The sequence below is a fragment of the Egretta garzetta genome, unplaced genomic scaffold (assembly GCF_000687185.1).
Source record: "Egretta garzetta isolate BGI_Z169 unplaced genomic scaffold, ASM68718v1 scaffold144, whole genome shotgun sequence".
In the NCBI taxonomy this organism is placed as follows: Eukaryota; Metazoa; Chordata; class Aves; order Pelecaniformes; family Ardeidae; genus Egretta; species Egretta garzetta.
The window spans coordinates 217746-242251 of NW_009259316.1; the positions used below are offsets into that span (position 1 = coordinate 217746).

A 24506-nucleotide genomic window follows, 5' to 3' on the forward strand; every position below is an offset into this window, starting at 1 on the left:
TCAAACTTTCTCAAGTTTAGCTATAAAACTTTGAAACCAGCACCAGTTATTTCAGGCACCCAAATAGATCCACCATGGCTCATGAGATGGCAAGGTATGCACTCAGTGGCAATTTACACATTCCCTGGAATTTTTTCATCACTTAATGGTGAGACAGACTCAGGGTGAGAGCCATTTTACCGCATGCTAGATAAAATAAATCACTTTCTGTGAGTCTCTCTCAGTCAGCTATAAGGGAGTCTAGTACAGGTATCTTACATCGGACAATGAACTTTTAGACACCTAGCAAGATTAAGCAGGTTCCAACACACATTAAGTAACAATTTCATTGATATGCTATCCTTGAATTTTGTGTATAACTGCATTACCAACAAGTAAATAGTGAATAGAGAATAATTCAGCACTAACACCCTGTAGCCCTCAACTCAGGAACAATTATTAAAAAATGACTCCTGCTATAGGGCCTGTTTCAGGACTTGATTCAAAACCTTGTGAAGGCAGCAGAAATTGTACCACTAACTTCACTTACCTGAATCATGCTTTTAGAGCGACAGCCTCAAAAAGGATGTCTTACGTAAGTATTGCAACGCTTCACTTTATCCCATCAAACTCCCCAGAATCTAGAGCCCTGAACAGACACATGGATCCCCTACACACTTTAAGGGAAGAGATACATAAGGCATATTGCGGAGGCGATCAGCTCTGGTGCAGGAGCTGGGGATCACAGCGTATAGGGGGGATTCCTGAGGTGGGGAAACCCCAGGGGAGCACAGAGGCTCGCCAGGAGCCGGCAGCTCTCTGGAGAGCGGCTGACGAGGCCAGGCCATGGCCAGGAGCGCTGCCAACATGGCAGGAAAACAGGGTGTGGTGCGGCAGTTTGGGTGGAGGGTGCCTCTTTGAAGGAGCAGAATTCCACTGGCTGAGTGGGAGACTTGATGTACACATAACCCAGCAACCGGGCACCCTTCTGTGACCACCGGCACAGGTCAAGGGTACTCATCCTACCTGACCCCTCAAGGTGGAATGGTGGGCACTCGTCTGAGAGGAAAGGCTGCAGCTCTGGCTGGGGGGGTCTGCACCATCTGCCCCAGTGGCAGCTGATGCCTCCACCCAGATGGAGCTGCTGAAGGAAGAGGTTGCAGTGCAGAGCTCAGGATGGAGGGAATACCCAGACCTTTCTCCTGGGGCAGGGACAGGCGGCAGAGCTGCCTGAAAAAGGTGTGCCTGGGTGGAGGACCTCGGGCGGCAGGCGGCTGAGCTGCAGGAGGCGGTGAGAAGGCTGTATGTAACATCAGGGAGGCTGAGAAGGAGTTAGATAGCTGGTTCCAAGTGCAGTCTGCAGTGGACCCATGGCCCATGGCCAAACATCCAAAAAACTCCCCCACTGGCACACACAGAAGGGAGGGGGGCCAATAATGCAGAAGAATGGATGGCTGCAACGGCAAGGACCAGCAGGAGGAAGAGACTTCCCCTAAAGCCTGGGGTGCCCTTGCAGAACCAGTTTACCGCTCTGTGGACTGAAGAGGAGAGACCTGTCACACCAGGAGAGACACTGGACCTGGGTAAGGCAGCCCAATCTGCACCCTGTGTAACAACCAGCGCAACTAAGAAAAGGCCATGGGTGATAGTAGTAGGCAACTCTTTTGAGAGGTATGGAGGCACCCATTTGCCAACCTGATGCACTCCCTAGAGAGATGTGCTGCTTACCAGGGGCTTGGATTAGGGATGTCGCCGAAAGATTACCAAGCCTTGTACTGACTACTATCTGCTGCTGTTCTTTCACATGGGCACCAGGAGAGTCTGAGAAGTACCAGGAAGGATTATGGAGCCTGGGGAGCGGTGGTAAGGGACTCTGGAGTGCAGGAGTGTAGTATTTTCATCAATCCTCCCGGTCAAAGGGAAGGGGTTTGAAATGGCCAGTTGAATCTGGTGAATCAACAAATGGTTACAGGACTGGTGCCACAGCCAGGGGTTTGGCTATCTGGTCTACTGGGGGCTGATGGGGTCCATCTGTCAGAGAAGGGGAAGAACATCTTTGGTCATAGGCTTGCCAAGCGGGTGAAGAAGGCTTTAAACTCAAGTTGCTGGGGGAGGGGAACCTCAATCCATCCCACTCCTACCAGTTTGATGCCAGTGCCAGTAAAGGATGCTCAGAGCCTGGAGAAAGATCACAGGCCAGCAGGAGAGCACCTGAAGAGCAGTACAAAGGAATTCTAGTCACTCGAGCCAGTCAGCTTCATTGGGGACCCAGCTTAAATGCCTCTACACAAATGCACGTAGCGTGGGGAATAAACAAAAGGAGTTAGAGATGTGTGCGCCCCTGCAGGACTATGATCTTATTGGCATCACAGAGATGTGGTGGGATGGCTCCTATGACTGGAGTGTTGGAATGGAAGGATACAGGCTCTTTAGGAAGGACAGGTAGGGGAGACAAGGAGGGGGTCAATGACCAGCTGGAGTGCATGGAGCTCCTTCTGGGGATGGATGGGGAGCTGACTGAGAGCTTATGGGTCAGGATTAAAGTGAAGGCAGGGACAGGTGACATTATAGCGGGGGTCTGCTACCGGCCACCTGACCAGGAAGATCAAACAGATGAGGCCCTCTATAGACAGACAGGAGCAGCCTCACATTCACAAGCCCTGGTCCTCATGAAGGACTTTGATCACCCTGATATCTGTTGGAGGGACAACACAACAGGGCATAAGCAATCTGGGAGGTTCCTGGAATGTGTTGGTGATAATTTCCTTCTCTAATTAAGAGGAGCCAACGAGGAGAGGTGCTATGCTGGACCTTGTGGCTGGTGGGGAATGTGAAGCTCAAGAGTACCCTTGGCTGCAGGGACCATGAAATAGTGGAGTTCAAGATCCTTAGGGCACTGAGGAGAGTGCACAGCAAACTCACTACCCTGGACTTCAGGGGAGCAGACTTTGGCCTCTTCAGGGATCTGCTTGGTAGAGTACCATGGGGTAAAGCCCTGGAGGGAAAAGGGGCCCAAGTAAGCTGGTTAATATTCAAGGATCAGCTCCTCCAAGCTCAGGAGCGATGCATCCCAACAGAGAGGAGGTCAGGCAAAAAAGCCAGGAGGCCTGCATAGATGAACAAGTTGCTCCTGGACAAACTCAAACACAAAAAGGAAGCCTACAGAAGGTGGAAGGAAGGACAGGTTGCCTGGGAGGAATACAGAGAAATTGTCTGAGCAGCGAGGGATTGGGTTAGGAAAGCTAAAGCCCTGATAGAATTAAGTCTGGCCAGGGATGTCAAGGGCAACAAGAAAAGCATCTATAGGTATGTTGGTGATAGAAGCAGGACTAGGGAAAACGTGGGTGTTCTCTGGAGGGAAATGGGAGACCTGATTTCCTGGGATATCGAGAAGGCTGAGGTGCTTAACAACTTTTTCGCCTCAGTCTTCACCGGCAAGTGTTCAGGCCATACCACCCAAGTTGTAGAAGGCAAAGGCAGGGATCGGGTGAATGAAGAACTGCCCACTGTAGGAAAAGATCGGGTTCGAGATCATCTAAGGAACCTGAAGGTGCACAGGTCCACGGGACCTGATGAGATGCATCCATGGGTCCTGAGGAAACTGGTGGATGAAGTTGCTAAGCCACTATCCATCATATTTGAGAAGTTGTGGCAGTCTGGTGAAGTTCCCATTGACTGGAAAAAGGGAAAAATAACCCCCATTTTTAAAAAGCAAAAAAAGGAAGACATGGAGAACTACAGGCCAGTCAGTCTCACCTCTATGCCTGGCACCATCATGGAGCAGATCCTCCTGGAACCATGCTAAGGCACACGGAAAATAAGGAGATGATGGGTGACAGCTGACATGGCTTCACAAAGGGCAAATCGTGCCTGACAAATTTGGTGGCCTTCTATGACAGGGTTACAGCCTTGGTGGATAATGCAAAAGCAACTGACTTCATGTACCTGGACTTGTGCAAAGCATTTGACACTGTCCTGCATGATATCCTTGTCCCTAAACTGGAGAGACATGGATTTCATGGATGGACCACTCAGTGGATAAGGAATTGGCTAGATGGTGACACTCAAAGAAATGAGGTCAACAGCTCGATGTCCAAGTGGAGACCAGTGATGAGTGGCATTCCTTACGGGTTGGTATTGGAACTGGCGCTGCTTAACATCTTTGTCAGCGACATGGACTGTGGGATTGCATGCACCCTCAGCAAGTTTGCTGGTGACACCAAGCTGTGTGGTGCGGTTGACACGCTGGAGGTAAAGGATGCCATCCAGAGGGACCTTGACAGGCTTGAGAGCTGGGCTCCTGAAAACCTCATGAAGTTCAACAAAGCCAAGTGCAAGGTCCTGCACATGGGTCTGGGCAATCCCAAGCACAAATACAGGCTGGGCAGAGAATGCATTGAGAGCAGACCTGAGGAGAAGGAGTAGGGAGTGTTGATTTATGAGAACCTCAACATGACCTGGCAATGTGTGCTTGCAGTCCAGAAAGCCAACCATATCCTGGGCTGCATCGAAAGAAGCATGACCAGCAAGCTGAGGGAGGTGATTCTGCCCCTCTGCTCTCGTGAGACCCCACCTGGAGTACTGCATTCAGCTCTGGGGCCCCCAACATAAGGACATGGACCTGTTGGATTGAGTCCAAAGGAGGGCCATGAAGATGATCAGAGGGCTGGAGCACCTCTCCTCTGAAGACAGGCTGAGAGAGATGGGGTTGTTCATCCTGGAGAAGAGGAGGCTCCGGAGAGACCTGATTGTGGCCTTCCAATACCTGAAGGGGGCCTATAAGAAAGCTGGAGAGGGGCTTTTTACAAGGGCATGTAGTGATAGGACAAAGGGTAATGGCTTAGAGGGTAGATTAAATTAGATATAAAGAAGAAATTCTTCACTATGAGGGTGGTGAGGCACTGGAACAGGTTGCCCAGAGAAGCTGTGGATGCCCCCTCCTTGGAAGTGTTCAAGGCCAGGGTGGATGAGGCTTTGAGAGAGCGGATGTAGGGGAAGGGGTCCCTGCCCATGGCAGCAACCCAACCATTCTATGATTCTATGATATCTTCTGTACAGGACAAGAAGTCAACAAAAATGTTTAGGTGGCATTGTCCTCCTTTTTTTTTTCAAGGGTGAGTGATCAAAATACTTCCAGTCTCTAAAAACATCTTTTATTTAACCACAAAAATACAGGCCAAGAGGCCAAGAGACAGAATGGTGCTCTTGAATTACTAGTACAAAGCTGCTCTCAATCAACATTGACCCAGAATAGCATTAGAAACCAGTCAGGATAAGATAAAACTGATAGAAAGATCTGAAGCGCAAAACTGTGCATTGAAATTTTGTAAGTTTTACCTCCAGCTCTGCATTCACTCCAAAACCTGTACCCTGTGGACTTATCACTAAACAGTATGAAATGCAATACTAACACAAGTTCCAAATTATACTTCAAGAGGGCAAATCCTATACTTTACATATTCTGCTGTACACAAATAGTGATGAATTTCTCATCTGGGACAGCTTGAAAAATCAGCTTAACTCTTCTGAAAGACCACCTACTGCACTTTAATATGCCACAATAACTGTCATTTGAAATCAGAGGTAGAGGCCGTGCATACACAAGAACAATGCAAATGCAAATTTTGGGGACACAGATTCAGCCTTTAAAAATTTCACTGACAGGGACAGTCTGTACCTGCTTGTGTAGGTAGAATAACAAGTCACATAGTTTTCAATTAACTGTACATTTCATATTCTCTTTTGTTAAAGAGGTCATGGATGGCAGCAGAGAGGAAAACTGCTGGCTGTGTTTCAGATAAAAGAAAGATGAGGCTGGCTCATTCCCCAAGACTGAAGGGGGAATCTTGGTTCGGAAAGCCTTTTTGCATGCAGAGTGGGGAGAAGGACTAGTGAGAAGGGAGGCTGCTACACCAGTTCTGGCTGGGAGACTCCAGGGAGGAAAAGAGAGTTCATCTAAAGTGGGACACAGGTCTACAGTGCAGGCTCAGATGATCGACAGAAAGTTTCCTAGAAGCCTAGAAGACTGCGTGGAAGGTGTTTGAATCAGAAAGCCACTGAAGGTTGCTGGAGCAGACCGCAAGGAAACAATACATCCTGCAAAAATGCTGTTTACAGGAGACAGATTTATTTTTAAGCCAGAAAGGCTTAAAAGCCAGAAAGCCCCACCCAGCTGATCCAAGTTTCCTCTGCTTAAGGAAAAAAACCTTATTCTAAGTTAGCATTTTTTTGACATCATTCCAACAAAGTGTGGCTTTAGAGAATAAAAGTCCGTAGGTACACTCAGCTGTAGGGCAGATGGTGGGGCAGCTCTGGCGCGAGGTGCTGGCCTGACTGGCATCCTGATGTGCCACTGCCAGAAGCAGCAGGTCTGCAGGTAGTCCTCAGGTTAAAAGCGACACTCCTGGGGGAGGGTGAATAATGCCATATCCTCAAATTAAGGCACCTATATGGCGCTGGGGGACACAGAAGGGTGGGTTTGTTATTCTCCTTCCCCCTCCTCCCCCTTTTTTTTGAGAGAGGGAAAGATAAAGGAAGAAGGAAGGAACATGGGGGTGACACAACTGCACAGAGGTCATCAACAAAGCTCTTGGAGGACGTGTGGGACAAACGTGACCTTCTTCTATCTAAGTGAATGACCGAAACCAAAAAAAGTGACTTTTGGCCAACTTCGAGGGATCTAGTAGGGCTGGGGGGAGAGGCTAATGGCCCCATGGAGGAACTCAGCAGAGACAGAACCTGCTTCAAGGAAGGAAAACAAGCCTTCCAAAATGCTTACAGAACACATGAAAAGAAGCATGAAGATGCTGGGGTACCACGGGTGCTGTGCAGCCTAGACTGCTGAAACCAAAGAAGAACAAAACAAGCAATATCAGCAGTGGGTCTTTTCAAGGCCCACAGCACCACTTCCCTCAGCTGTGGCACTGCTGGGAGAGAGAAAAGGCTGATGAACCTCCCCATGGGGTGCACTCTTGGGAAGCAACATAGAGTGGGTACTATTTCATGCAGACCTGGGTCCTGAATGGCAAGAGGAAAAAGAATGTGATCTGACCGTGACCAGCAATGCACCTGGGCAGTATGCCCAAGGAGGAAAACCCAGGTGCTGGATTAACCTAGTGCCAGTACTAAGTAGGCCAGGTTTACTGTCTGAGTGCAGTTTAATTTTGGGAAGGAGAAAGATGAATATGCCCACTGTCTCGGCCTAGAGACACAAGGCACAATGCAAAAGCAATGGGGATGGAATGAAAAGAGGGTCCTGTTAAGGACATGGAGTGTGCCTGAAATGAAACCCAGGAAGAAGACCTCAACATAAATGAAGAAAATGCTGCTGTGGGGATGGCTCTGCTAAATTTTGAGAAGGCTGGCATGAACTTTCAGCAATATAACAACACACTTGATAGATCTGTATGAAAACCAAAACAGATTGGTCAATTCAATGAAGTCTAACAAGAAACTTCTGGCCATCTAAAAAAAAAAAAACCTGTCTTTTTGTTTGTTTTGTAGTTCGGTACTGGTGAGTCTGGATTTTAGCAAGCTTTCTGATATATTTGCCAGATGCCTCAACACTGATTTATGGGCTGCTTGGCAGCAGCAGAGAGAGATATTTCACTCTTTGGCACATTTCAGTAAAAAATTGTCAGCTGGGAATGGAACCACAGCATCACTGAAAAGAAAGCTTTATAGATCCATTAAAAACCCCAATTCAATTCTACCTACATAATTTTACTATTATATACAGTTGGAAAATTCACCTTCAGAGAGGGTTATCTTAAGGGGGAATTCCAGTTTGTGAGGTAGAGTTTGTCACTGCAAGAATATGATGCACAAAAGCCGCAGAGAGGAAAGATAATCAGGATGTTGATTCTGCTTAGGCAGAAAAGATGACTGAGCAACCAACCTCAAGAAGCTCCTTTTGAGTCCTGCTTTCCGTAACAACAGCTAAGGCATCTAGGAACACATGGAACTGTAATATTCACAAAAATGGACTGCCTAAAACACGAGCTGAAATCCTTAACAACTCCAGGTGTTTAGCATTTCTGAAAATCAGCTCTATGATATGCCCCATTTGCTAAAAAAATGTCAGGAACAAGAGAAATAATGACCATTATTACTGTTTCTTTGAAGTTCAATGATGAAAGTAGAAGAAAGAACATATAAAGATCACAGCTGAAATGGTTCAGGAATTATAGTCATAACTTCCCTAGCATATTGGCATGTTTAGACTTTTTTAAAAATACAATTCCCCAGAATCACCCCACAAATAACTTATATCTGAGAAGCACTACACAGCCACTACGGGCTGGCTACACAAATAAATTTATTAGGCAATTATTTTCAACAGACTTTTTCCTACCTCTTTCAAATTAATCTTTGTTTATATCACATGTTCTCAAAGAATTCCATAAAATATTAAAATGTGGTGGTTGTGCAAGCTTATTATCCCTAATTTACCAAGTATTTTGAATAGCACATTGTATTAAGACAGCTCCATTTTCATATGTTTAGCCTCACTTTCCTAAATGAAATTTGCATATTTGTGAAGGAAATAAAACTTTCAATTGAAAAATAATAATCAAGCACAGAAAAGGTAACCATATAGAGTCTAATTCACAGCATTACAAACCATGTTTATACTCAGTAAATTCAACTGTAAAGAGTTTTTTGTGATTCCTGTAAGTAGGGGATAGGAGAATATAGAAGAAAACTCAGCATGAATGTGGTTTGTGAACCCTGTAGAGGAAGTCCCACAAATAAAGGAATAAGATGTTAAATAATGGAGACTATGGCATAGTGTAGACTGAATGTGGAGGTGCATCATGAAAGAAAAAAAAGGTCTTTTGTTAATCCAGATTAGATAGCCTCATACACTTGCTTCAGCAGTAATTTCTACTTCAAAATTCCCAGAAAACAACAAAAACCCACTAAGAACAGATATGCAGCACCTTGCTTCCTGAAAGTTGAACTCAATACCTCGAACAAATCTAATTTCCTGCCAATTTTATCAACTGTAACACCAGCAAAAGCTGAACAAGCAGGCTGGTCTTGCAGGTAAAGCATCAGTCTTGAGGTCAGTGCCTGGGCAATCACAGCAGGTTTACACTATTCACCAACCTCTACGTCTATTTGCTTTACAACGTTTTGTCAGTGAAGTCTCTCTAGTTCGTACAGTACATGAGGGGAGTGATTGCCTTGTTTTAACAACTTGCTGAGCACTGCTGTAATGAAGCACTAACCCTGAGATAGCACTGGATACAAATAATGAAACATTATGATCAAAGCATCTATTTGTGGAATTCTGTAATTAAAAGCAGAGGAGGAGAAGTATGCTGTAATGATAACAAATTAACAAGTTCGCAAAAATGAGTAAAAAATGTGCTCTTAATGTACAGAAGAAGCAGAAATAATTTTGTCATGACTGTCGAAATAGTTCAGAAACAAAGAAATTATTATTTTTCAAAGACAGAACATGAAAATAAAGTTCAACGATACACAGTGTTTGGATGAGTTTCAGCTAAAAAACCCCACCAAAAACCTAAACAAAATAAAAAAAACCCCAAACCCCGAGATGTTTGCTTACCATACCATCCAAATTCAGGGGCAACAATGATTTATATAAATTGTTCTCCTCTTCCTTAACTGCTTATGTGTTTGTGAATCAAACATCTCCCCGTTCTTTTGCTGGAGCTACTCATCTGCGCAGTAAATTCCTGGAACTACCTTAAAATCTTTGAGATTCGTCACTTCATGACCCCAGAATTACTTGCAATAGATAATCTGAGGATCAGGAGTGGCTGCTCTGCTTAGATCCTCGATCTGGAAGATGCAAGTGCTACTGCCAGCCTAGGAATGAAGTGCTAAAGCAGAACAAAGCCATTGCTTTTCTTCTGGAGATCACAGTATGACAGATCATGAAACACTGCATGATGTTTAATTAATTTAACAATTCCTTGCAATATAACACTAACCTGTCACATAAAATGTGAATATGACATGTTAGAGAAAGAATTAAAGAAATTGTGCTAGAAATGTGAGAGTAATTGTTTTCATTGTACTCATTCTGCTGCAAACTGGAAAAAAACCCCCAACAATCCCACAGAATATATAGATTGTTTGGAAAGAACATACCTATTAACTCCTTATTTCTGACATCTAAGGCCATGTTTCGTAAAGCTGTAGCAACTGCACATACCACCCGGTCATTGTCTATTCGAAGCAGTTCCACCAGGATTGGCAATCCTTTTTCTTTGCGGACAGCAGCGCGGATATACACTGACCACTGTAAAGACACATGGATGAGCATGAAGAAGAAAGTCAGAAATCCACTACAGAAAGCAAGGCATCTCAGGTTATAACAGGCACAGGGTAAGGGGTAACAGAAGCACGTCGATGCAAACTCAAAAGGGAGGGAATAATTGCATTCATGGTGCCAGGCAAGCCCTTGATTTGGAAATTTGCACTAATTTTTTATGGTGGCAGAGAAATTCAGTGATGAATTGACTTTAGCACACAGCCCAAGCCTGCAGACAACTTGCTTTGCATCAGCATTTTCTATGCAACATCTAATGATGCTTGTTCACTGCTAAAACAACAACATTTATATTATAAAATATGTATTACAAAACATGTTCAAGAGGTCTGAGTATTTCTTTGTTATTACCATAAGAACTATTCAGTCTAAAAACATGAAAATGCTGTTATAATTGCTCTTGTGATCGTCAGCTTGTTCAGAGGGGAAAAGGAGGACAACTATACATCTGGTTTTGGCACCTACAGTGGTCCTAACTGGAAGACATCGAGGAGTTAGAGATTCACATAAGAGTTGACCTGAGGCAGGCGCAGGCCTGTGCTGTGCCGAGCTGCATGTACCACGGGGCTGCAGGATAAACCCGGTGGCTGACCGTATGGGAGAAGCCTGCAGGCATCTCCCACTTGGCAGCTGGTCATGACACCACTGGCATGCCCTTGTCTTTATCTCATAGTGAAGCAGCATGTTCTCATGTGAACGTCCTTTTTGTTTGACAGTAGAAATGACGAACAGAGTTTGCATCTGAAGGGATGAAAGATTAACTATACTTCCTCTTTTTCATTCCACTGTTAGCTCCAGAAATTGGAATAAATGTAAACAAGACCAAAACTGTGACCCTGTGGCTTTAAAATCTATGGGTATTGTCAAATTTGAGATGTCTGGACACCTGCAGGGTGTGCAAGGCTTCTCGGCACAGTCTGTTTCAAAACAAGCCACCTACTAGGCCTATATTCCTTCCCACATCCTGAACTCTTCCCTGCAATGTTCATAAAGTTCACATTCATGCTCCTCGTACTGATAGTTTAAAGGAATTTATTGAAGCAGAGCTTCTCCCTCCTTTCAGTGCTATGGCATGGATGCTTATCCTGCCGTCATACCTGGAAGGGGAAGACAAAGTTCTGGAAGCCCTTAGCCTTTGAAATATTTCAAATATTTCAGAAACCAGGATGATAAGCCCTAGGATTTTTGGATTATGATGACCCTTCTCTTTTAACAAACCTTCCTTAAAGAACAGTTAGATCACACCTTAAAGAACAGTTACATCACAATAGCATTTCTCCAGAAACAGAAAAAGAAATTCTGTGAAATAAAGCATTAGGAAACGGCAAACACACTCACTGTCAGCAGACCATGCTTAACCTCTACATTGGGCCTCTACTTACCACAGCTGAAGTGCTCACTTGAAAAGCTAGCATCTGTTTATGCTAGACAGGTGCCTTGACCAGCAAAATCCAGAATATATTTTATGGTAACAACCATAGATACAGAGACATACAAGGGTTGCAATGCTGCAATATCTGGAGTGCAAATTCATTCCAAGTGAAGTCATTCAGGGGAAGTTCGGAAAAAGGAAAAGAAACCAGCATTTAAAGAATATGATTGTATTGTTTCTCCTCTGGAGGAACCATGCCTAACAAAAGCTAGCTGGCTGGACTTTGCTGCAGATGAAAGCGATAATGGTTATGATAAGCTTTCAAGTCAGGTAGCCGGGACATGGGGTTCTCAGCATCACTGAGCACAGTAATGTAATATGTCTATAACGCACATGTGCCATCATTTTCTGCAGCAAAGCAAATAGGTCTTAGGTGAGAGAAGATGTGGCAGCAGGATTCTTGATTTATCTTATTCTATGCTCTCTCCTCTTTTCTAGAGCCAGCGTATAGGATGAACGTCAGACAAAAACCTAAACCGCATCTTAAGGATCAGTGAGTTTAACTGAAAGCATCTGCTGAAAAATAATTTCTTTCCTATATCTTGATTTTTAATGGGATGTTAAATATGAAGGATGCTATGAAAACACCAAATTAATCTTTCTAAGCTTCCTGTTTTAAAACCCATGTATTCATCTGCCAGTTAAACACACTTTCACCGGCAGCGGGGAGTACCCGAAGCAATAGCTCTTTGCACTTCAAAACTCCCATCGCTGGATTTCCTACACCTCTCCCAGGGGAGGCCTCCGCTGTGTCTGCTGCGATTACAAGGTGACTGCTGGCGTGAGAGTTCATGGTAGCAGTGAGACTCTTTTGAGAGAGCAGTGAGCCTGTCTGGTTGAGGTGAGAGCTCAAGCTAGTGGACAGTATATTGAAAGATCCTGTCGTTCATTGCCAAAGTACATCACAGATCTAGTGCCTCCAACATGGATTTCATGGGGAATCATGGTGGGTGTTTGTTTTTAAACACCACCACCCCCCCCATTATCTTATAGATTATTCACTATATTATAAAACCCTCCATACTAACACCTCAGTAAACAGTTTTCCTTTGCATTTTTTTTAGTCATGGGAAAACACAAGCATTTGTTTTATGAAACCCAGGTTTAGAACAGATTTCCTGGATGGCAGTATTTTCATCATCCATTCCAAAATAAAAGTCTAAAAGAAATAAATTAAGAAAGGGATTTTTTTAACCCCAGGGAGAGCAGAAGACATTGTAGGAGAAACAGTGAAATAACTCAGTATGAAAAAAAGAGAAAATATAAACCTTCTTACTGAATAAATGACACGCAAGCCTTCAGCATCTGTAATGAACCAATTAATTTGATCACAATAGTAAGAAATACCACTCCAAAGTTTTCATAGGGGAAAAATCCAGATATAATGTTTTACAGATGCACATATGCACACACATACATAAAACAATGGCAGAAGGAGAGAAAAGTATGTATGAAACCTCTCCTCTCCCCTGTGTGTTCCTCCCCCCTGCAGCCTTCTCTCGCCAGAGAACGCCATCCGCTTTGGGAAAAGTTCACAGAATCCTCAGTGTGTGATTTGCTATCATTTCATCTGCGTTTTCAAGCCATGCACCTTAGGCAGAAAGACAGAAATGTCTATTAATTGTTTCAACAGTCTCCAGAGAACTTTCCATGTGGAAACTGGTAAGAACTGTCTGTGTCTTTTTCCTTAAGCTGCCAATTAGGACAAGTTTCTGCAAGCAATTACGCTGCGCTCTGCGGATTTCAGGAACGCTCAAATTGAGATGCCTCAAAATGGCTATTTTATTCTCACAGAGAATGGAAAAATTGATTTGCTCTTGCGTATACTGATGATCCTTTTGTTTGCCTAAAGCCATCGTGAAACACGCCTGCATTTCCACATTGCAGGTCAATTGCTAATATGAGCTCAGTGAATTATAAAAGAACGGAGATGAAAAATCATAAAAAAGAAAAGAGACAAAGGGGTTGTTGCCTATCAGTAGGTAAATGAGGCACGCTGCCAATGTACTTAATCATCCTGTTACTCCACAAATCAGTGGCAGTGTCAACGATCAAATAACTGTTCAGTTTGTAAAGAGAAAGGGCTCCTATGGGAACAGCAAACACTTTAGAGGGACCAAGGAGCCAAAAAATAAAATCAAATCATTATTGTTGCATCAGGTTGTGGCTAAATTATCAGAGACAAGCACAGGAGGCACAATCTATGCCTGAATACTCTTTACAGATAATTGAATTCAGGGGGCATAACTACCATACACCACTTTGAAGGTACCTAGTGGATCTTTATGTCCACTTTCATTAGTTGTTCCCTTTTCGTTTTTGTCATAGTAATTAGGTAGAAAAAATACTGTAAACTGGAAAATTATTTTTTAGTTTGTCACAGCTATTACTATAAAGGACCCTTTCCAGAACTGAATGCCTCTAGGGATTGAGATTACATTACGCTGAAACTCAACAAGAGAGTAATTCATCTAGACAAAGCTTTTTTTTTCAGACAAATTGAAAGCATTTAGGCAGTTAACTCCTTTTAGTGTTTCATTGGGTCCTATGAAGCACCATGACAGAAGACCAAACTAAAAAATGAAGACATTTCCAGCACAAAAAGAAAAGGGAAAAAACCCCACCAAAATAAACCTACAACAAACCCCTGAAGAATACCAATGATTGTATACACTTGATATTTTGAATGGATTCACTTTTGTGCCACTGACATCAGTGTTACTGGAGTACCTCCAGAATACTTCACCATCACATACTTCAGTTTTGACTAGATTTTGTATAGTATTGGCACAGTTCAACACTGTGACTCAAAAGACTATCGAGATAGTGAACATTAAAGGGAATTGCCCAGACATAAACTACGGAATGAAAGCCAAATCAGGGCAGTAAGCACGACAAACCAAACTAAATTACCAACAGGACCAGGAAGATTTGAGAGACTCAGAATTTGTTAGGGGAGGCTTAGAAAGGGGTGTCTGCTCACAGTATTGGAACAACAGACCATGGAAGAGAACTGCATGTTGAATAATCAAAGATCAATGAGCCATCAAAGATCAGTATGCCTCTTTGATCATACTCAATGTAATACATGCATCAGGAAAAAAAAGAGAATATTTTCACATTCTACTTAGAAAATTACAGATCTACTTTAGTCAAATAACTCTACTGGGATGCCTGAGAAGTCACACCACCTGACAGAAAGCAAGGCTCTGAAATCTTGGTTATCTTTTTGCAATTTCTGAAGAGAGTGAGCACTTCCCAGGGACTTTCTGCTCCCTAACTCCAGTGTTTGTTCTCAGAAATTATCCCATCTGGCAGGCCACCACTACGTTCTCTACATCTTTGTGTGGGGATAAGAGAAAAGTATTAAGTGGTTACTGTCTTCTTGCTCCATGACCTTACTCAAGCTTAAGAGAAAGGAAAAAATCCAGTGGGTAAAGATATATAGTTAAATATATAAATTAGAGAAAACTAAAATGGTGTAACAGAAGATATCTTAAATGTTTGAGGAAGGTAAAGTTCAGAAGGACTGCTCTCACAACTCATCATTCTTGGTTCTGCACTATGAGTATGTACTGCGTATGCAAAATGATCTGATTGCCATTACAATGACTTGTCCAAACACCGTACCTAATGTCATTAAAAAAGAAGGTCACTGAGACAAAAGTGACACATCTCATGGGATGCAAACTGACTGAGTATAGTAAGGGATTACTTTGAGCACGAACTCCCCATGAGTTACTGTGCTCTCATCCCACAAACTGTTGTCCATGCAGATCTCCTCATGGTATCTGTGATATGGGTGTTTGCAGCAGCAGCAGGTCTTGCTTCTTGAATATCGTCCTGTCCCTTGAATCTCATCTACCTTCCTACAGAGCCAATACGTTTCCCTGTATTAATTGATGCTGCCTCATCTACGGCGGGGATTCAACCCAGGTAAGAATTCCCAACAGAATAAAGCATTGCTCATTGAAAAAAGTTTGCCTTTGTTGATCATGTGATGAATGGTCTTCTCCATCCTATCACAGAAGGGCTCATCATATGAATATTTTGGAGAAAATGAATATAAGTCTTTTCACTGTAATCCAAAAAACATTCCCTGGAACAGCCCGATGAAACTCCAGAGGGTTAATATGCAAATAGAGTAATCAGAAGAGTCTGGCAAGGAACCCACAATATGTCCTTGCCTGATAAGAGGAAGATTGATAACCTAGATGTCTGCTGCTTTAGACAATAATTACTCATTATCTGCAAGTGTCTGGATGGTAAGGAGCTTGAAACTCTTTTCATACTGTTCTTTGAAGTAGCTGCGCTGACCTTGTGACTGAATCAGTCCCTTTTATTTTTTCAGTTTCCTTATCTAATAATTTACTTAATGGAGCTTTTGCTCCCGTGAGAGTCAGATTTCTCTAGGATGGAATTAAGAAAATAAATGTAGTTGGTTGCCTAAGGAACAAAGACTGAGATCTCATCTAGCTATCTCAAGAGATCAGGCCAATGACCCATAAACCCCATTCACATGGGTACTGTACCTGCTGGGGATCAAAGGCGGGGACATTCAGCTGTCTAACCAAAGCGCCTTATCATTCCCTGCTGAGTATGATCAAACATGGAAGTGAAAAGAAAGGAGGTAGAAAGAACCAGCCAAGGAATGCTACGGCCTCATGCAACTGCAAGACTTCAACAGAGCAGCACTTGTTCCTGATGTTAAAGAGCCCAAGAAACTAACAGACGCTCAGGAAAACGAAGGTGGCCATCCTGTCATTAAAGCAGATGCAGGAAGTTTGTAAAGCCTGAAAAGTGACTGGGACAGAAGACTGGGCACACAGAAGGGACTAACCAAGGCCCAAGGCAAGTGTGCAATCTGTTCTAATGTAAGCCAATGGAAACATAGTAGATCTTGTTTCCTGGTTCTAAAAGGTATGTATTACTTATATAAGTTATGACAGTATTTTAAAACAAAACATGATCATATGAATGAAGAAATTATTTTTAAGGGTTTGACAAAACTAAGGAAAACCTACTTGTGGTGATGACACTGTATTTTTAACTGGAAGTAATAGAAAAGATAATATTGTAGGACCAGAGGCAATGGAAATAAACTGAGATGCAGGAGGTTTGCAAAACATCAGGAAATGCTTTTTCACTGTGAGGGTGATCGAGCATAGGCACAGGTTGCCCACAGAGGTTGTGGAGTCTCCATCCTTGGAGACACTCAAAAAACTGGCTAGACATGGTCCTGGGCAGTCGGCTCTGGGTGGCCCTGCTTGAGCTCTCCAGAGGTCCCTGCTGACCTCAGCCCTTCTGTGATTCTATGAGTTCACAGCAAAGGGTATTGCAGATATGTCTCTGGCAGATAAACTGACATCAGCCTAAATTTAGCTGTCAGATATATACAGACAGACACAGTAATATATAGATATCCCAATATCTCCTTTCTTCCTGAGAGGGAAATTTTGTTCAGAATGGACATAACTTTGGATTCTTGACATCGTTAACTCTAGGACATTTTGTGTGTAACTTTTTACATGCTCAGTAGATTTAATGTATTAATAGCCTATTGACCAAGGTGAAAACTAAAAAGAACTTGCCACTTTTATTCCCGTCATCTAAGGAAAAATACCGATGCCAGACTACATAGAAGATCTACAGAGATTTCCTTTTACAGGATGAGTCTTGTAATTTTATACCTCCTAACCTTTTTAATCCAAGGTATTAAAATAAATAATGATACAAGGTTGCTGAGAGGACTTCAGGTTTGAAGTGTTATAGTGAGAGAAATTTCTTAATAAGCAGGCACGTATCTTCAGAATACAGCTTAGTGAGTCATCAAACCTATTTTTATTTATGCATTTTTGCACAAACTTGGCAAAACCCAAATGAAGTGGCAAAGAAAAGTAACAGAGCTCCCAATGAAAGCAGATACCTAATGGGAAGTAAAGAGTCTCCACTGCTTCCAAAGGCACGTCTCATGCCCTATTCACTCAGTGAAAACTTCAGCCAAGCCGGAGGAATGTATTTGCCTGGATTGTTATTTCATACTACTAAGCAGCTTTAAAATACAAGTTTATACTAAGTATAACTAGAAAAAGTCTACTTTTGGAAAAAAATGTGGCAATGAAACAAAGCAAAACCAAAACCAATGGCCATCCTTTTTATGCGTTGCTCCTTCTGCCTGTAGGAAGTTTAGGATAAAGTGAAGTTACCCTGGTTATGATTTGATGGGAGAAAATATTTTGGGAAGCAATGAGTCCCTCAAAGAGAAACCCACCCAGCCCCAGGTAGCAGCAGTTCTGCAGAAAGGGGTAGGCGTGTGCACGTACCGCGCTGACAACGTGACCTGCAGGCTGTCAGGGTGCCTGTGTACTTGGAGTGCGTACTGCTAGTGGCCATCAACCCCACCAGGAGGGGGACAGGCAGTGACCAACTGCTGGTATCACAGGGCACTGCGCAAAGCAGTAGTCACCCCTTAAACATATCCTGGCAGCGATGTGGAAAACCTTGTCACATCCCCCAAAAAAGCATACCTATTTAGACGTCTCCATATATATTATTCTGGAAGGGCCATTCATAGTATGTGTAGATGCATCAAAGAAGTATGTGAATAAAAAAAGAGGGATCTGTGAGGATACGTGTGCATTCTCCCATGAAACGAATGGGTTTGCTTCCTTCAGATTCCAATACCAGTGTCCTCCCTGTGTAAGTCTTGGTGCAGAAGAGCAAGATGAATGAACCTCCATATTCACCTGAAACAGCCTCTTTCAAAATGAGTTCTGCTTTGTGGATAAGCTGGCAAGGTCTTCTTCAGAACCAGAACATACATCAAAATCAAGATATGCAGACGTGATCTATCCCAGGTTAAATTTTCGCATTGAAAAAATCCTTCCTCATATCTCAGATCAGCATCCTGTTTTATTGGTAAACTTTCATTTGGACCTGTTAATGTTAAAGTTTACTTTGCAGATGGGTAATATATGGCAAGGCTTTGCTCCAAAGTGTTTTATCTTGACACTGGGAAATTATATGCAAATATATGTCTGTCACACTTTTTTCTTTTTTGTTAGTATTTGGCTTTAGAAGGAATTCCTGCAATTGAAAAAGAGCTAAAAATGTCCTACAGATTAAGATTTATTATGTGCATGTGTTGATTTTCTGTGTATGTATCAATGAGAAACTATATTCCCTGAAATAAGGAAAACTTTCAGCCTCTCTCAGCTATTAATCCTTAAAGCTTCATACTGCTGCTTTCTTTTTGTGTTTGGAATTTTTGAAAGCAGTCTAGGGGATTTAGACACATATCATCTGTTAATTCTAGTGGCAGACATTTATCTAAATCCCCTACACAATTTTTTTATTTTTCAAAAATTATTCAGGCTTCCTTTTATCTGCTCACTTTCCCTTCACAATGGCATTGGTTAAGCACTGCCTGTGTTAAAAGTGTTACCTCTCGGTCACCAAAGAGGATTAGACAGCTTTATACCAGAGGAACCAAAAGGTGAAATGGCTAAGAACGAACTATGCAAGTGCATCAACTGCACTCTATTTTTTTCCAGAAGAGACCGCATCCTCGGAAGTGTGTGAACTGTGGTGCACTGGCTGCCTCATATATTCTGGGATTCTTCTGGCATTAAAATGATGCTAACTGGAAAAAAGCCCACAATTACTATTGCTATTAATATTAATAGCAACATTGTTTATTTGAATGCAGTTTGCTCCTCTTCCCTCTTTCAGTCCATCATAAAGTTCTTCTTGAAAGATTTCAAGTAAAAAAGAAACCAAAGCCCTTTTCCCATTCCTCATACAGTTACGGCTTCTTGTAGGAACTAAAAAAAAGAAAGATCTCCCTTAGGAATAGCCTCTTCTTTTAAGAGTTTTCTAACTTTTATTTCAGTCATTTTAGATCCAGAAGACTGCAGCAGTGGAAGAGAGAGGTCAAACGGTGGAAACGTCAATGCTTATGTAATCTCCAAAGAGGATTATTCCCCTCGCAAAAATGGCTAGCATGACACGTGAAATTAAGGATATTCATTCTGCGTCTGCACATCACTTGCAATGGAATTGGCGAATCTTTAGAAAAGTAGAGCAACACGAGAACAACTGAGCTTTTCTCATGGCATCAGCATGGATAGTATTAAAGTTCAAACCAGTTTTTCTAACCCAGCACTTGCCAAAGGCCTCTGCAGAGCCTTCCTTCCTCTCGCCACCATACGCTTCTGCCAACTAAAGGATGACAGGTACAGATTTATCAGAAATGGGAGAAGTGGCACCACTTGCATTTTAGCACTCCTGTTAGTCCTGGCAAATATGCATGCATTGCTTTCTCATTTGGCCCAGAGCTACACCCATTCCCAGATGAATAAAACGCATTTGTTGGGTTTCTTTGCCAGCATTACACAATCTGATGTGGTCTACAATATGAGAATAATAAAAGTATAATGATTTTCAAGCATAGTGTATACGTAGCACTTTGTAGGACAGAAATCACCGGACAGATACCTTTGTTACTCATTTCATTTGTCAATGAATGCAATAGTCAAAGGCATTTTATAAGTTTGGTGGGCTCAAAAAAAAAAATCACATGCCTCTGAAGATCTACTGAATGTGCCAACTCAACTTCCAATAAAACTTTAGGGGAAAAAAAGAAACGTTTCGAAATTAATGACTCATTAAATTGGTATTTACATATCACATATGAATGCCCAAATGCTTAGAAACCAAACAGGATACCTTCTGAGACCTAACTTTGACAACTGCATTTCCCCATACATGCATGTTTTCATTGTGAATGTGAAAAATTCCCACTGAGAGTTAACTTAAAGTCAAGGCATTATCTTTATACAGTAGGACTAGATAGTTAGTACTTTCTCCCAATCAAACCATTTAGCTTCAGGAAAGCGATGAAGAAATTGCCCTAAAAAATAAACCAGGCTCAACTGTTATCTTGAATTTTATTGATTTGTTCTAAGTTTAGAAACATTTTCAAAATCTAATAAATGAGTTCTTAATTTTTTTCTCAGTTCACTGCAAATAATACGAGAGAGAAAAATTGATCTTTTGATTATGATTGAAAAGTAGGATGAGCTAGAATAGAGTCCCTTGATTGAGCATTTCCTTGCTCATTGTACATATTTAATCACATTGTCGATGCATTTTAATAATGTCTTATTTTTTAAAAAAGTCAATACTAAGATTACTTGTGTTGGTGTCACATCATTTATATCTTGCCCTGCTCTTGCCTGGTTTCTCTTTAGAGACAGAATGTCAACCAGTTTCTGCAGTGACAAAACAATATGGTTTCATTTGATTGTCACCGGTGATATTTTCGGCTCATTTTTCATGTCTCTATCACTCCAGATTCATAAAGATGCTGCTTTTCCTCATTTGGATGTTAGTTTTCAGCGGCAATTTTTCATACTTGACTTGACCAATGTGATTTTCCCTGCTGTATGCTGACTTGTCCTGTGATATGACCACCTGTATCAATTCAGAGGACTTAAAATACTATCTCAAATTTGACTGCAGATAGTTCTGTGAAAAGAGAGGGCTATTCTGCTACTAGAAGCATTCACCTACATTTATATCACCAACTTCTTGTCATCCGTAGTGGTTTTTGAAAAAGAAATACAGATCAGGTTAATATTCCTACCTTCCAACTCCCAGCAGCCAAGTTCTGGAGTGCCCCTGCTGCCCCCTCCAGCGTGTCTGGATTGGAGCACTCAGAAAGAAGTGTGAGGTAGGGTTTGACTATTGAAGGGTGCCACAGCATCTGGATTCCTTTGGGTGGTTCTGCACAGTCTGGGAGAGGTCCTACGCCATCCCACTGTTGGAAAATACAAATCAGATTGTCAGCAAGGAACAGCGAAATACTTGAAAATTGCCTCAGTTGAAGCTGTAACATCTGTGTCTGCGTGCATGAAGGCATCTGCCTGAACACAGCCATTCTCAATTTCAGCCTATCATGTGATTCTTCATAGAGAAACCAAACGTCCTACTCAACATTCCTTACAGAGGAGCTATAGCTTTGGCAGAAAACACAGTGTTTTAGCTAGCTGACATAACAAAAACATTTTTTTGCTGCATTTATTTTTTTTGGGTGGAACAGAAGCCCAGTGAACTATCTTAAAAGGCAAATCTAGAACTTGCATGTGAAGACATTTTCCTTTTCCCCATCCTGCTCAGTCCTCCGCATTCTCTCTCTTCTCATGAGAGGGAAAAAGCAACAACATGAAACGCTAATGCGGAAAACTACATCAGGCAAGGCCATGAGCCCTCCATCCCCTGAAAGGCCCAAGTGGGACAAGTCTTCTCCAACTGCTCAACTTCTTCTGGCTTCTCACCATTCATGTTCTGGAGGTGTTTAGCCATACAGCCAGCCAACCGTACAGTCTGAGACTCCAAAACCAGGCTCTTCCTCCCATCACATACAGAGTTTTACCATTAAAATAACCCTAAAATGGGCAATATCAACACCTGGAACAATAAGCAGGTTATTGCACGAAACCCCCTCCTACCAGAAAGAGAAACTTTATTCCAGGAGCATGGTGATTCACCTCTCCAGTGGAATGCACAATACTTGCACCTAAGCATGAAGGATCTTAAAAAGAAGGTAATTCAAGGGCATTTTTGCCTTTTTTTTAAACAAAAGTAAGATGTGGAATGCACTTTTAATGATATTTTAAATGTGATTTTTATCTATATATGTAATATATATTTTCCTTTGCTTTGAACAGATATAAGGATTTAGAAAATTCATAGCCATAATACCACTGTTAAAAACAAGCCCTGACTTTTTAATACAATCTCTTTTCTAACACCTCTGACACGTACAGATTGCACGATATGATACAAAGTAAACCTTTTAATGCCATGGGTTAGAGCTTACTGTGATCATGTAGATTAAAAATGTCCATCATAACATTAAACATCTACTAGAGATCCAAAGACAGCTCAGGCCAAATTAACCCCTTGTTTAGCTCTGCAACAGTTAATTTTCCTAGCTGATTTCATTAGTTATGAGTCAAACAACATGGTGATACTTGCACTGGGAAAATACCTGGGTTCTCTCATTTTCAGGAAGTATCAATCATCCTTTTTTTTTAAGCTAACTTCAAAAATCTATGTATAATTTAAGGGACACTCAATCAAGTCTTGTCTAATAACAACGAACGTAGCTTAATTTGAACAAGGTTTTGCTAGATTACTACCACTGAGAATCCAGAATACTATTTTTTCTAAATTAAAGCGGAAGAAACACCAAAATGGAAAGTGGGACCATTCAATACACATGAGCAGTTACTCAAAACCAGAAAGCTGCTCAGATATGAAACTCACTGCACTGGACAAAAGTTACCACAGTTTAAAAGAACTGGCACTTCAATATCCAGTGGTGGTTGAGAAACTACAGGAAAATTGCTTTCTGGAGAAACAGTCCCTTCCAATGACACTATTATAGGGCTGTGCCTTTGAATTTTTGTTGATATATTTTTGCCTTTAAACCAATAGCTCGATTTCACTGTATGTGACTCAGTTCTCCTTTTCTCTCCATATAAATCACCAGCCTTGCCAGAAATTACTTCTCATCAGCTCATAAAAAATACATAAACCCCTGCTTCTTATTTTAACTCTCGGAATTCAATCATTTTCTCTGTCAGAATTTTTTGGAAAACAAATGAGAAACATGTCTTACAGGTCAAATCTGACCTCACACCAGATTTGGGCTTTAGTAAGTCCACTAATGAATGACTTGTGATGTCCAAGGGCACAAATTCAGGTCTTCATCTGTCTCATTCCAATTTGCACAAATTATGGTCACGTTATGCAACTGAACAGTGTTTGCACAGGGTACTTATTATACGATTTCAGGGGCAAAGTACATCTAACGTTTCCAATGTATTGGATCGACCCAATACATTTTTTATGCACCTATGGGGATATAACTTTTTTTTTAAACTCAGGTATTTACAATCCCAAAGACTGCTGAAAATCAGCTGATATAAACAGAGCTGTACATATGTTCATGCTGTGCGGGAACTAATAAAGCACTAGAAATGATACTTGCAGATAAATTAATATTTAATGTGGTTTTGCCATTCTGCCCAGTAATGAGAAAACATTTTAAAAAAAAAAAAAAAAGAGAGAGAGACAAACTACTGCATTTCCCTGCCCTTTTTGCTACTCACTTCTAGCACAGGATTGCATTAATTTATCACTAACTGTGGGGGAAGACATTTTTGTCAAGACACTGCGATGCCTCAGGGTCCTTGTAAGGGTGATGGAAGTCTTTGGTACTGCACCAGCGTGCATGGTGAAGGTGCAGTAAATCCAGTGGCACTGGATCATGTCCCGCACTATTCTTCAGACGGGGTGTGTGTGCCCAGAGCAGCTGCACGGCGTGCATAGGGAGGGCGTCACTGCCACCCGCGCATAGCGTCCATGACGCGCCTGTGGTAGCATCTTCAAGGTCGTGCAATAAAGGGTGACTGAAAAGATGCTCCTGTAGCCACCTTCTGGGAGGGAGAGGGCACAAGCAAGCGTGACCTGTTACGCTCCCCATCTCCATGTTTCAGCTCCTCTCTGCTCCTGCGCGCATGATCTCAGCTAACCCTTCACCGAAGGGCTTCTGGCATCTCCCACGTAGCTGAGCCCAGTGCCTGCAGCTGCACAGCCCAACTGTTGCAGGGCAAGCAGGGCTGCTACGGGTCAGAAAAGAAGTTATTGCAAAGGAGATTTCCCGATCTTCACCCATTTATTTTGTATTTCATAATTATAAACATCAATTGCCTGAGCAAA

General features: G+C 42.2%; 1 protein-coding gene across 1 annotated transcript in view; it reads right to left on the reverse strand.

The window, feature by feature from the left end:
* Positions 1-24506, reverse strand: part of CTNND2 (catenin delta 2) — a 581628-nt gene that overhangs the window by 68680 nt on the left and 488442 nt on the right. The window contains exons 14-15 of the mRNA XM_035892032.1: positions 21364-21537; positions 10105-10255 (exon numbers count right to left, since the gene is read on the reverse strand). Coding sequence (XP_035747925.1) covers positions 10105-10255; positions 21364-21537 — 325 coding nt within the window. The remainder of the gene's footprint in view (positions 1-10104; positions 10256-21363; positions 21538-24506) is intronic.